The sequence below is a fragment of the Grammomys surdaster genome, unplaced genomic scaffold (genome assembly GCF_004785775.1).
Source record: "Grammomys surdaster isolate TR1022 unplaced genomic scaffold, NIH_TR_1.0 125767, whole genome shotgun sequence".
In the NCBI taxonomy this organism is placed as follows: Eukaryota; Metazoa; Chordata; class Mammalia; order Rodentia; family Muridae; genus Grammomys; species Grammomys surdaster.
Genome location: NW_021620598.1, coordinates 571,795 through 586,348, shown reverse-complemented (window position 1 = coordinate 586,348; position 14,554 = coordinate 571,795). Strand labels below are relative to the sequence as shown.

At 45.6% G+C, this 14,554-nt stretch overlaps 1 protein-coding gene across 4 annotated transcripts in view; it reads left to right on the top strand.

Moving 5' to 3' along the window:
- Pacsin2 (protein kinase C and casein kinase substrate in neurons 2) overlaps positions 1-14,554 on the top strand; it is a 92,710-nt gene that overhangs the window by 54,180 nt on the left and 23,976 nt on the right. For all 4 annotated transcript variants that reach the window (XM_028788702.1, XM_028788699.1, XM_028788701.1 and 1 more), the window contains one exon: positions 7,548-7,680. In XM_028788702.1, coding sequence (XP_028644535.1) covers positions 7,621-7,680 — 60 coding nt within the window. In that variant the 5' untranslated portion in view covers positions 7,548-7,620. The remainder of the gene's footprint in view (positions 1-7,547; positions 7,681-14,554) is intronic.

Below are 14,554 nucleotides of genomic sequence, written 5' to 3'. Positions count from 1 at the left end.
GTGCTGGCTGCCTGGTGCCCCAGGCTTCAAGGGGATTCCTCTTCTCCTTTTAAATCTCTTCTTTCTTTCTCTCCTTTCTCAGACAGGAACTTACTCCTGGGGAAGCTGGCCTTGTCAGTTGTACTTGCGCAGCCTCCCTGCTGCTAGACTCACCGGTCTGAGACACTTGTCTCAGCTACCGCATCAGCATTGGATGGGCAGCAAAGGAGTTCTGAGTTTTCAGGTTTTTTTTTTTTTTTTTTTTTTTTGTTTTGTTTTTTTTTTCTCGCTGCTTCAAATGGTCCCACAGTGAACTCTTGGCTCTCCTGGCTGAGCTTATCTGTAGGGTAAACTTGCAGCTGAAATCTGTCTCAGGCTAGCTGGTAATTTCTCACACTTAGGTTTGGACAATGTGCAAAGCTAAGGAGTAGATGCAAAACACATACAAGTTTGTTTTTGTTTTTTTAAAGATTTTAATTATGTGAATGTATGTGTGAGGGGATGGGACATGTGTATGTGGTACAGGTGCCCAAAGAGGTCAAACACATCGGATCCCCCAGGAGCTAGATGTTTGGGGTTATGAGCTGTCTGACATGGATCCTGGGAACCAAACTGGCATTACCTGCAAGAGCAGTGAGTGCTCTTAACTGTCCCCTGCTTGGTTTTAAATAGCATGTCTTACTGCGTGTGGGGTTGTAGTTTTGAAAAGCTGAGCACAGAGGTAAATTCCAAGTTACTGTACATTCTGTAGATTAGACCCCATTGGCCCCTGCCCCCTCATACTTCCTTCCCTAGCACCTATATTTCCTCTGTCCTAGAATTTAACACACTGTGTGGCTGTGTCACTTAGCTGCATGACAGGGTACCCTAGGGGGATATCAGCTCCAGGAAGACGGAGACTAAGATTGTCTTGCTTATTGCTACAGTTCTATCAGCAGTTTAGGACAGTTCCTAGTACATGGTAAATGTTTGTGGAATGAATGGCTGTGTCCTTGTTTAAGGAAAGCGGGCTGCCCACCTTACCCTGGGGCTGCACAGTGGCTCAGAGGTTGCAGACATTTCCTAGGGACTAAAGAATTTCTGTAGAGGTAATGAGTAAGAAAGAAGCTTGTGTATCCATGGGACCACAAAGCAGCCTGGAAAGGCCATGTGTGTACTACTGCTGCCCTCTGTGGCTAGTGCTTGGCAAGGGTTTAAGAGGAGAGCTTCCTGCTCTTCTTTCAGGGGAGACAGGCAAGCACAGAGCACAATTTTTGGACCACCTTGCCTTCTGCAGTAGACTGTAGGCCTCAAGAAGGGCCTCTTGGTTTTCCCTCTAGAATGAACTAAAAGGATTAAAGGGAAGCTAGAAGTCTTCTGTAACACATCCTTTGTTTACCTGATACCTGTTATCAGGCCAGAAATAGTAGGAGGAGATTATGCCAGCCTCCAGCTGGAGCCACGGACAGCTGTGACCTCCTCTGTTAACCTCTAAGCTTCTGCATGCTGGCAAAAGATTGGTTCTGGGACACGTGTGACATTGTACAGCAGCAAAGTCACTGGAAGTAGAGACCTAGGCACTCTTGCCCCATTCTTACTCCTGGATTCCTAAGGAGTGCCTCTTAGAACAGGATTGCTTAGTAAGTGTCTTTGGAGGGTTTACACTGGCCTCAGGGCCTCACATTGTGGCTCAGGTGGCCTGGAGCGTGTTCTGCGATCCAGGCTGCCTTGAACTCAGCAGTCCTTTTTGTCTCTTGAGCTTCCTAAGTGCTGGGATTTCAGGCACTGGCCACCAGTGTGGCTTTTTAAATTAGGGTTTTCTTCCTGGCCTGTTGAATGTTTGTGGCATTGTCAACTGGACTAGATTTAGAATCTCCCAGGAGACATATATCTAGTCATGTCTGTGAGGGTGTATCTAGGATTAGTCGAGAAGGGAAGGCCTACTCTAAATGTGGGCAGCACAATCCAGTGGAGGGGGGGGCGTCCTAGTCTGAATATAGAGGAGGAAGTTAGTTGAGTCTCCTCTCTCTGCTCTTCAAGCCGTGAATGCAGTGTGACCAGCTGACTCACACTGGGGTATCTCCCTCACCATAATGGATTGGGTCATCAAACCATGAGCTCAGACAAACCCTTCATACCTCAAGCTGGCTCTGTCAGTGGCCTATGCTGTTCCTGTCCCTTATGTACTGAGATGTTAAGGCCTCTGGGAAGAGCTGGACTGAGGCACTGTCCATTGTCTCACCCATGATGGGCCATTCACTGAGTGCCTGCAAAAGCTCTGCATCTCTCTAAGAGGTCCATAAGGGAGGAGCCCTTAGCTAGGAGTCCTTGTGCACCCACCAAGTCACTCGCTCACCTGCCTGAACTTGAAACTTAATGTGCCATTGTCCTCCTGGCTGATGGGATGGAGATCCCTGGGTTTTCAGCACTTAGCTAGCTTCATCTTTAACATAGAGTTTCTGGAGTAAACTTCTCCCTCAGCAGCAGCACTGGTGAGCTCTCAGAACTTGGAACATGCTACTCAAGCATTAGAACTTAGTTTCTTTAGAAGAAGTCACCAGTCACTTTCTGAGTACCAGAATGTGAACTGCACAAACTATATTCCAGATCCAGCCCGTTTTTAGAGTGGTAATGCCTTTTTGTCCTTTTCTAGAGTTCTTTAGTAACTGTTATCCCTAGTGTACCCCTGAACCTAGGCCTCACCTGATCCCCTTAATGCCACAGGAGGTGGTGTGTCATGTCCTGCGTTGCCTCACAGAGGAGGGCTGTGAATCATGAGGGCACATGCTTTGGCCATCACTGTCAGTAGGGAAGCCCCAGAGCCACAGTGTCTGCTTCTGCAGGAGTGGCCTCCAGGCCTGCAACAGGCTGAGTCTGAGGAGGATTGGGTGGACATGCAGCAGGCATGTGGAGAGGCTATGTTAGGGTTTTCTTTTTCTTTTTCTCCTCTCCTTCCCACTTCTGCCACTGTGACAGATATCCGAGAAAGCAGTGTAATGGGAGTAAAAGTTTGTTTTGGCTCATGGTTTCCATCCACAGCCATAGCCTCATTGTTTCTGGTCACAGCAGAAGGGTGTGGGAGAGCAAAGCTGCTCATCTCCGTAGGGTCAGTGAAGGAGAGAGAGAGGGAGAGACAGAGAGAGAGACAGAGAGAGAGAGAGAGACACAGAGAGAGAGAGAGAGAGACAGAGAGAGAGAGACACACACAGAGAGAGACACAGAGAGAGAGAGAGAGACAGAGAGAGACAGAGGCCAGGACATGTTCCCAGAGACCCCCTTCCTCCAAGTGATGCCATATGTTCTCTATCTCGCAGAGCAAAAGCAGTTTGGGGGATTGATGTGACGATGACATCAGAGTCCTCTCAAATGATTGGAACACCAGCTGAGTAGCAAACCTTCAACACAGAGCCTCTGGAGGCTATGGTACTCTGTCCACAGCAGGTTCTGGAACAGTGGTTTGAATCCTGGATACTCAGTTGCCTACCTGTAAAGTGACGATCATCGATAGGAGCATATGTGTGTGGAGGTTTTAAGGAACAAGAGACTTGCTGCACAGGCTCAACATAGACTACCCGTTAGTCCTAAGAGGTGCAGAACGCGGCAGCTCTATATTCTTACCATGTACTTTCACATAGAACAAAAGGCTTATACCTGGCTAAAGCAGCCTTGCTGTATTTGACACAAACACGGCTGCCTCCAGAGTAAGAGCCTTTTTGGGGGAGCACAATTTAGCCATTGCTTAGTAACTAAATACGTGACATCATCAGGGAACTTTTCTAGTTCCTTCCTTGATAATCTTTGACTATCAATCTGTGGGATTAAGTGTGGCTCTTTTTGGGTTCCACTTATCTGTCCTTGTTGATAGCTGGTTCTCACCCACAAGGGATGGCTTTCGTGATAGGGCCTTACTAGAAGAGAGACACAGAGTTTGGACAAGGGGGAATTTGACCTGGAAGCCCTTTTTGAGTATGTTTGTGTCCTGTGTCATGTCCTCTTACCTTAGAGCTGTTTCTCTGTAGCTGTATGTGTCCTCAGTTGTACAGCTCTCTGTTCCTGGCGGTCCTGGAACTCACTAAGTAGACTAGGTAGGAGTTAAACTCAAAGACGTCCTCCTGCCTCTCTACCTCCTGGGTACTAGGATTAAAGGGGTATGCCACCATGGCAGGCTGAGTGCTTACATCAAAGGTCCACAACCAGAAGCACAGAGAACACTGGGAATCGAAGAAGTCTTTTGAAACCTCAAAGCTCCCCACCAGTGACAGACCTTTTTCAACAACAACACACCTAATCCTTCCCAAACAATTCCATCAACTGGGAACCAAGTGTTGAAATGTGTGAGCTTATAGAGGGGAGGCTGTTCAAGTTTAAACCACCACAGTTTTTCTTGTCTTGTATAAATATGTAGCTTATTTGTATAGATAAATTTATTTTGTATAAATATATAACATCCTTAGGTTTTTTTTTTAATATGTATTGTTTTGCCTACATGTATATGTCTGTGCACCACATGCATGCCTGGTGCCATTGGAGGCCAGAAAAGGGTATTCGATCCTCTGGACCTGGAGTTACAGACAGCCACCTTGTGGGTGCTGGGAATCAAACCCAGGTCCTCTTGAACAGACAGCCAGTTCTCCTAACCGCTGAGACATCTCTCCAGCCCACATCCTTAGATTTTAGTTGTGATTATCAATAATTACCAGTTTTATTTAGCTTATAGCATCAATGGGCAAAACATTTATTCTGTTTGCATTTAATTAATATCTAGTGTTTTATTTAGTTCCCATTCTAGCTAAGGCTAGAATTAAGATTACTATTTATGTACTTACATTTTGAACAGGGTCTTACTATATTGCCTAGACTAACCTTGAACCTCTGGATCCAAGGAAACTCTGCTTTAGTTTCCTGAGAAGCTTGGGGTTAGGCATACAATACCATATGCAGCTATATTTAAGAGAATTAAGGTGTAGCCCATGGGCTGTTTGTATCCCGGACACTGGCCTATTCTTGAGACTTAGAATCATGTTTATTGGATGAATGAGTGAGGCGTGCCTACAGCAGTTACTAATAAGAGAGCTTCCGACAAAGGTTGGTATGATAGGCCCTTCCAGTTATAAGTTGACTCCTGATGCTTCAGGTTCTCTTTCCTTCTAGTCGTCCTCCTGCCTAGCTCTGCCTAGGTGTGGCTGGTGACTCATGTGGGCCTAGGAATTGCGCTGAGTCATCTTGCCATATTGAAACAGCAGTGCTGAACACATCTGGTCTATGAAAGGACTCAGACTGTCAGTACCACAGGATGCTTCTGTGTGATGTGAAGCCTGAGTGCTACTTCTGTTACACTACCAGTTACAGATTTCCAGAAATGCAATGTCTTTGTCTAAATCCACTTTGACTACCATATAGACAGGAAGCAGACCTTATTGTTTGGTGAAACTAAAGAAACCAGTTGAAAGGTTGTATTTGGAGATACATAGGACTGTAGCTGGCTGCTCTAGAAGAATGGATGAGGGATTCCTGCGAGACTCAGGTACAGCAGTGAAGACTGTGGCTAGGACAGACAAACAGTGAGGGAGAGAAACCCCAGCAAACAGCTTTGGAACAATTTGACCTCTACATGGAAAGAAGTCAGAAGTGATTCAGGTGTCTTATCATATATATACCATTTCTGGATAAGAAAAGTAAAACTGAAAAACACACACCACAGATATAAGAGGACCGAAGGAGAATGACATCAGCAAAAGGAGAGACTTCTGAAAAGGTCACAGGAAAGCACTAACATAGTAAGAGAATACTGATGCAGGAGACTTCACTGCTCCGGCTGTGTGGCCAGAGTAATGGCCGAGGATGGGAGTTTGGTGCTCATGCGTGTACATTCTCTCCTAAATAAAAGCCAACGTTTTTTCTTAACTTTTTTTTTTTTTTTTGAGACAGGGTTTCTGTGTGTAGTCTTGGCTGTCCTGGAACTCATTCTGTAGACCAGATTGGCCTGGAATTCAGAGATCCACCTGCCTTTGCTTCCAAAGTGCTGGGATTAAAGGCATGTGTCACCACTGCTTGGCAAAAAAGTGAAGTATTTTTAAAAGATTAAGAATACATGATAAATAAACAGCATGAAGTGATGAGAGGACAAGGCCTGGGGTAGCACGTGCCATTTACACCAGGCCTGGTAGAGAGAGAGAGAGTCACTAGTCAGGTCCACAGTTAGCTACTACTCAGTCCTCCAGGAGGCCTAAAACCCACAGACTTCTCTGAGGATAGCTTCAGCTAGCTCCTGAGGGTATGCACCCTGCTGTTAGCACTCTACAGAAGTGAGCCTTTATTCATCACCCTGCTCCTGAGCTAGACAAACTCCTTCCCCTGTCTCTTCTGTCTAATGAGGCATGTGATGACTGCTGCCTCATGGGATCACCAGTTAGCACTGAACTCAGTGCATTCATGAGGAACACATAAAGCTCCTGGCATCAGGTGGCCACCAGTCCCCTCCCTGAGTAAGGGATGCTGACAGCCTCAGAGAAAATGCTTGTCCCAGAAACAATAACTAACAAAACCCCAATTCCAGAACCTAGTGTCTCTCACTATCTTTGGCCAGCTTGCTGGATGGACTTCTTTTGTTGTGTCAGATAACTCTTAAATATCATTGCTACCTGTATCAGTCAGTCAGGATTCTCTAAAGGGATAGAATGAACACACACACACACACACACACACACACACACACACACACACACACACACATTAGTGTAGCTTATAGGCTCTGGTCCACCTAGCTGGTCCAACAGTAGTATCTCCCTACAAAAAGTCCAAGAATCCAGTAGTTGTTTAGTCCACAAGACTGAATGTCTTAGCTGGTCTTTAGTATATGGCAGAATCCCAAAATAGGCTCTGTTACCAGTGAAGGAGTGGACTGGTCAGCAAGAGCAAGCAGGCAAACAGCAACAGCTTCCTTCTTCCATGTCCTTTATATAGCCTGCCCTAAGGCTTTACACCAGGCCTTTATCCTAAGCCTTTAGTCTAGATGTGGCCTAGACTAAAGGTGGGTTGTCTCATTTCTAATGGTTTCATCTAGAAAATAATCTCTCAGGGTGTGATGTGCACACCTTTGGTCCCAGCACTCAGGAAGCAGAGGCAGGCGGATCTCTAAGGCCAGCCTGGTCTACAAGGTGAGCTCTAGAACAACCAGGGCTACACAAAGAAATCCCTCATGGGTGCACCCAGCCCCTTGAATTTCAGTTAATTCCAGATACAGTCAATTTGACAATCAAGACTAGCCATGGCACTAACTACATGTCGTGTGAGTAAAGCACCCTCATCCTTATCTGACTGTGGCTGGCTCTCAGAAGAGCTGCCATGGAGTCCCTGTACACTGGTGACACTGGAGTCATAGTGGACACATAGAGACCTAGAGCTCTGGAGTCTTGGTACTTGTGAGCTTCAGCGAGCTGGCATTCAGTGGCAGGGTAGGGAAGAGAAGCTGGGCCTGATGCAGAGCAGGAGAGACCACTGTGCTGAGGTTGGTGCCATGTATTCAACAGAGATGCCTTGCCTTCTGTCTTAGAATGTGAAAACTACAGCTGTTTGTTTTTCTTTCATAGGTCTGCCTGCAGGTTTTGAGCATCTGATCCCTGAACTGGAGTGTCTGCTGCCACCCCCTCGTCCTCTGCAGAAATGTCTGTCACCTACGATGATTCTGTGGGAGTGGAAGTGTCCAGCGACAGCTTCTGGGAGGTAATGCCTCCCCTTCTAATGACTGCAGATCCGAGGTTGCTGACATCCAGTGTACCTTTGTGGTGTTGGTACAGTCAGGAGGAAAGGAACGTAACTCAAAAATCAGCTGGGCATTTGCCATCAAATGGGTTGTGGAGAATAGGGCATTGGTTGTTAGGGAGTGCTGGAATGTTTTAATCCTCAGTAGAGGTACAAGCTTACTTACTTGGAGTTTCTGATCTCCCCACAAGCCAAGGGGTGTTTGTTGAAGGTCTTGATGGTTTGGGCAACAATAGACAGTGGCAACTGCCTCAGTCTCACAGACAGCTTTTACATGGGTGGCCATGATGTGATTTTTTTTGCATAGTGCAGACAAGCGACCAGAGGGCTGCACAAAGGACCTGGATCTTGATAGAGAATCTGTCTGCAGCCTGTGTCCTGGGAACTCCCTGCCTGGTGAAATTCTCTTGTGACTAGTTTTGTTTTTGGAAGTTATTCTCCCTCACTCTGCTTATTTTTCCTGTCTACTAAAAAAGCCAGTTGTATTCTGTTTGTTGGTGGCAGTGGCATTAGGAATGGAGCTCTGTGCCTCACGCATGCAAGGCAGGGGTCCTAACACTGTGTTTTGACACCAGCCATGAGAATAAACTTTTAACCAGATTTTACCCTCATGGAAAAAAAACCCTGCAATTTTCTCTCCATTCTGGGCTGCATGGGACAGAGTAAGGAGGACTGAGCTTTTGTCAGCTCTGACCCCAGCTGTGCAGTGACAGCTGTGTGACCTTGGGCACACTGCCCACTTTACCTGAACTTCAGAGTCTTTATCTATAAAAGAGGGGCTAATGGCCCAAGAGAGGCTGCTCGAGGAGCTGGACTGTAGTCTTCAGCCCTATGTGGATGCTGTCCTGACACAGGAGGCTCCTGGGGAGAGAAGGTGAGTGTGCAGTCCTGGTGTTAGCTGAATTAGCGTGTCTGAAAAACTGTCCCCTGCTCTTACAGGCTCATGGAAACAAGTGATCACCAGTGAGCATCAGGTTTGAAAATAGCAGAGGGTCAGACTTCACTAGCACTTTTCTGTCCTATGTTCTAAATATGAAGACTGTGATTGTTTAAATACATTTTCCCTTCTTACTTCATGTATTCTGCTTTTTAGAATTAGGATCCAACAATTAAGAATTTAGGGGTTCCACATTACTCATTTTTAAGGTTGTCAGTTTGAATAGCTGATTGAAGATTGATAATTCAGTTATCTTTAAATTTGTTTGCTTTTAAACAATCAGAAAGCAAGGAATTCCTTTACTGAGCAACGAACCCCATTTCCTTTCTTTCCTTTGCTGAGTGGTGAGCCCCATTTTCTTCCCCTTCCTCTGATGACCAGTTCCAGGAACAGAGGATGGCAGAACTGTGGGGCTGGAACCGTATATCTGGATCTGGGATAGGAGGAAACTAGACTTTGTTGAGAGCTGTGCTGGGACAGACGCTGCCTGTCTTATAGCAGTAGCAGCTCCAGCAAACCCATGAGCTTCAGCCACGGGCCCTCTTAGGGCCCTACAGGTTAAGGAGAGAGCGTCAGTCCATGCAGATGTGAAGTCCAGTGAGATGTGATGCAGGCAAGTGCTTCATGGGAACACCTACCCATGTGCCACAAGAAAGTTCAGTGTGAGATCGTCAGAAGCCCTAGAAATGAAAGTGAGAGAGCACTGTCTGAACATGAAAAGCTAGACATGGCCATGAAGGTTTCCTAGGTACCCCTTAGTTTAGCTTCTTAAAGCATAAGTGCCACCGAGTTAAAAGCCCAGAGATTAGTAGAAGATGGGAACAAAAGAAACAGAGGGCTCATCCCTGTCGGAAGGGTCAGAATAGGAGTTCGGTGGGCATAGGAAGTTGCTGAGGTGGAGGCTCTGTGCTTTAGCAGAGGTCTTCATGAAGCTATGGATGCAACTTTGCATCTGTGACAGGGAGTGCTGCTACAGGCTGTAGTCTAGACTGTCCTGCAGTCCTTCAAGCCTTACTGAGATACTGTGGGTTTGTGATAAATACTCTCACCAAAGATTTTGCAGGCTGCAGCAAGAGATCAGCAAAGCCCTCCTACTGGCTTGTGCTCACTTGTCTTCTAGCAGTGTGAACGCTGAGGAGTGGTTTGCTCTCTTCATGGCTGTGCTGGCTAGTTTTATGTCAACTAGACACAAGCTAAAATCATCTGAGAAGAGGGAATCTCAATAAGAAAATGCCTCCATTAGATTGGGCTGGATGCATTCTCTTGCATTCTGGGCTTTTAAATGAGAAGCATGGGGCACCATGGCCAGAAGTCAGAACACTGAATTCTGAAGTAGCATGAGTAGCTGGTAGCCGGCTTTCAGATGGATGAGTCCACACTCGTCACATCTCCTTTAATGTGCTTCTTCTGATAGAGACCTGGAGTCTCAGCACTCACTGTCTAATCTGAGGTGCTGTGCTAAGCAATCCCCCATCCGCAGGCTTCCACTGTGTAAGTGGAATAAAGCAGGTGCTGTCCCTGAAATGTCTCCAGAGTGGTTGGTTAGCTCTGCACCGTTTACTGACCCAGAGTCATGGCTGTCTTTTAGGGGATGGCCTGGTAGCAAAGGCAGTTTGGCAGCCAAATGTGGGAGACATGAGTACGTAGGGTAAAGGGACCCCCAGTTTAAAAAGCAAAACTGGGCGCAGAATGGATAATTTGGCCTTGTGTCAAAGAGCAACTCAAAGGCAGGTGGTAAGTGCCTGCTAAAAGAGAAGGGAATTGAAGTACAAGTGCCTGAGTTAGAGAAGTTTTGGTCTGAGTTCCTACAGATAGATCTTTGGTTTCCTGTAGTTTTGATCTAGAGCTATGGCAGAGAGCTTTGAATAATGTACCGAGAAGAGAAGTAAGATCAGGCTTCCTTGCCTGAACCTTTCTAGCCTATTTTTAGGCTGTAATTGGGTGCCTGGGGGAGGGCTGAAGTTAAAGCACTGGCAGACTTTCCTAGTAGCAGATAAAGTTAAGGTCAGTGATTAAAAACAACAAAGAAGAAATTAAGATGGCACTAATAGAAATTCTTGTCACAAAAGAGGACACTTTGGCAGGAAGGTCTCAGCACTCTTCCTTATATCCTTCCTTGAATGCATTGCTTGAACACAATAGCCTAAAAGGTGACGGACCTCCGTTGCCACCACATTTAGATCCTTTTTCATGGCTTTGTGCTAGTCGTGAAGATTGCTAGCCAAATGAGCAGCCCAAAGTCTCTCCTTTTCCAGTGAAATTAAACCCTACCCAGCAGACACATTTAGCACGTATCCACATGACCTTGAAACCCCAGCAGTTGCAGACTATAGTGAGAATTTTAGAAAAACACAGAAATACTATGCAAGAATGTTTTCACTTTAACCCCAGGTATAGGACATGGGGCTGCTTCAAACTGCCTGCAGCTCCTGACTGTGATTCCCCTCATCCTCTACCAGGGGCATGATTTTGCCAGCTGCAGGTTGTTTCTGATTTCTGCAGAATGTTGTGTAACTATGGAATTCTGAGGACTTTTTTCAGAGGATATATAAATGCTAGAGCCCCAAGAGGGGTTGTTGGTCGGTTGCTATTGGTCACGGTTTGTTAAGTAGCCAGGCACAAAGAAGAAACAACAACAAGAAGAAATTAGATATCCTGACAGCAAAGATCAAACTTGCCCCAAGGAACTGGAAAGCCCTAATCTGCTGGAAGTAGTCTAAAGATAGTATCACCCCCTTTTTCCCTCTATCCTTTTTTCCCTCTTCTCTCTAGTATTAGGGGGTTAAAAGGGTAAAAGAAGAAGGATGAAGAAAGGTGGAAGAAAAAAGAACCCACAAAGTAGCCAAAAGACCAGCTACAGTGGACTGCTTGTCAAGATGACAGATGTCATTTTCCTATGTAATGCAGTTACTAGAATTTATAATCAGGAATTTAAACACGCCAGAGGATTATAAACAGCTTCCCTGAGTATATGAGTCCTCGGGACTTTTTCTGTTAAATTTGGAAAGCACATTATTATGATCAGTGTGGACTTGAGGCTGGGAGAAATTGAAATTCAGGTGTAGCCATGAATGTGGAGATGTTTCGGGGGAAGGAACATTCTCATCACCTGCTGAACAGGCTCCTCCTGGACCGCCTCAGCATTTGGTCAAGTTCGTCTGTGTGCCCTAAGAGCTTGGAAGACTGCTCTCTTCACGGGACACAGCAAATTTCAAAGATTTAAAGACAGGACCTACTGAGCTTTTTACTAAGTTTCTGGCTCAAAGTTGTGTGGAATGGAAGTGCAAGCATGCTAAGGTGGCTAGCATGCTGTGCGCCAGCCTGCTTATGAGGAGGCCATAGCAGAGCTACAGAAGGTGGTAGGGCCAGAAGACTGCCCTCTGGATGACTGGATCCTGGCATGTCAGAGATGAGGGACTCAGACATACACTGCCGTTATCTTTACAGAAGCTCTTGCAGAAGCCCTAAGGTCTAATTAGGGGTCTTTGTTTCACTTCCTGAGCCCATAAAAATTCAGTGGAAGACAGATGAAGTTGTTTGGATGGATCAGTGGCCTGTGAGTAAAGAGTAACTGCAGGGTGCTCAGGAATTAGAAGAACAGAGATACCTGAGACATACTGACCCAGGCCTCAGTCCCTGAAACTCTATCTTTGTCATTCAGAAAAATCTAAAGGAAAATGGAAATTATTATATGACTTAACAGCCATTAATTTATAGCAATCAATCTTTGTTTCAAGCTAGTATTTTTAGTTTCTTGGGAAGACTGGATAATCATTATCTTCCATGGAAGCCCATTTAAGTTTGTAGACAAATCACCGGAAAGAGCTTTTTTCCTGTTAGTTCAAACTCTCTACCTGGACCGGATATAGTATTCCATGGTGCCAGTTCTCATGGAGGAATGGCTTACATAGTACTCGATACCTAAGAGTTTAAAGATTTGACGGCCACTCTAGGGAGAACTTCTCTACAACATTTAGAGTTGAAAATTGCACTCAAAGCATAAAGCACAGTCCTGAGCCTGTTAACCTACTGACAGTATTTACTGTGCCTAGTGGATTCCTAGATGACCTGCTACTTTCATAAAGACTACATTATGTCTGCCTTTGACTTCCATAGTTTAGCTTTGCAAGCTGTATTGCAGCAGCAACAAGAGTCTATCTTTATATTGAATATCAGAGCTGATAATTCTCTTCTGAAGATGCTAAATAAAGGAACCGCTCTTGCTGATGAAGCAGCACAGCCTTTAGCGGCCTCCCACGGGCAGGTTGCAGTGACTGCACAGTTGCTTTCAGCAGTCTGCATGCACAGTCCTCAAGTACCATCTTTCCCTGCTTTAACTCCTCCAGACAGGACAGATTTTTTTGTTTGGATATAATTTGTGTGCCCCATTTCTCCATTTAGGACCTTTGCAGGGGCATTATGGTAAATGGATGTCATACATATTGCCTTGTTCAGTCAGCATAAATGTTCATATCATGGTAGACACTTCCATCTTCTTATGACCACACCAACAATGGGGAGGGTGTCTCATAGCATTACTCACTAGAGTGTTTTGTGATGACAGGAGTGACCCTGCTCACCTCTCCTTCTCCTTTAAACACTTTTGTCTCCAGTGGAAAATTCACATGTTACTGGGATTTCTTATAATCTCAAGGCCAAACTGTAGTGGAGAGTGCACACAGACAACTCAGAGATGGGGAAGGTATGGATCTGAATAAGGCTCACCCTTAACATCTTATTAACATGGCATTACTTACTTTAAATTTTTTAAAAAAACAAATGACGAAGGAAATACTGCAGCTCATTAACATTGGGCACCTGTGTCAGGGCCTGCATCTTGCCTCTGGTGACCTGGAAAGACATAATAAGAGGTAAATGCCAATCACCAGTACCACTGCTTACCACTGGGAGAGGTTTCCCTTGTGGTTTTCCAGAAAATGGACTGCAGGCCATCTGTACTCGCACCCGGCTCAGCACCCTGGACCACTGAGAGCATCAGTAAAGCAGATGAAACTGAGCAGCCACAGGTGCAGTAAGCACCTCTCCTGCTCACGTGTCCACTTACTGCACTGACTAACGAATGCCAGGGCTGAAAATGACTGTGTATTGGTACCTAAGCCTCTCTTGTTATCAGAGATGGAGGGCAAAGGGCCTTGTCCTCGCTGTTTGTTAATGGCTATAACCTATTTCCTGATGTGGGTCCTATAAGATAAAATTCTAAAATTTGGAATGCTACTACTCCCATGCCCTGATACCCTCTTTGCTTTCATAACTTTTATAATCTATTTACCCATGTTATTATCTCTTTAGTTGTAATATATTGATTGGCATAGTCCATTGATGAGGAAGCTCTGCTCTTGGGAAAGCAAAATGGTACAGAGGTCGGAACTGTAGGAGAAAACTCAGACATGACCTGGCAGCCAGCCTTATTGGCATACTGCGCTTCTAAGTAAGAAGTGTGGCACACCATGCCTTAAGTTCTGAAGTAGCATGAGTAGCCAGTAGCTTATTTCTGTGTCCTTTACTGATCCATAGACATTAACGATGGCATTTTCTTAATTGGTGATTGATGGAGGAGGGCCTAGCCCATTGTAAATGGTGCCATCCATGGACAGATGGTCCTGGGTTCTGTAGGAAAGCAGGCTGAACAAACCACGGAGAGCTCGGTGCTGCCTCCTGGCCTCTGCATCAACTCCTGACTCCAGGATGAGTCCTGTCCTCACTGCTTTAGATGCTGAACTGTTACATGGAACTGGGAGTGGAATAAACTTGGTCCTCTAGTTGTTTTGGCCGTGGTGGTTCATCACAGCATTAGTGACCTTAAGAAAATAAAGTTGTCATCTGCCAACATGCTGATTCTTTTGGACTGTTGATGGGAAGGCTCTCCGGGTTGAGAAC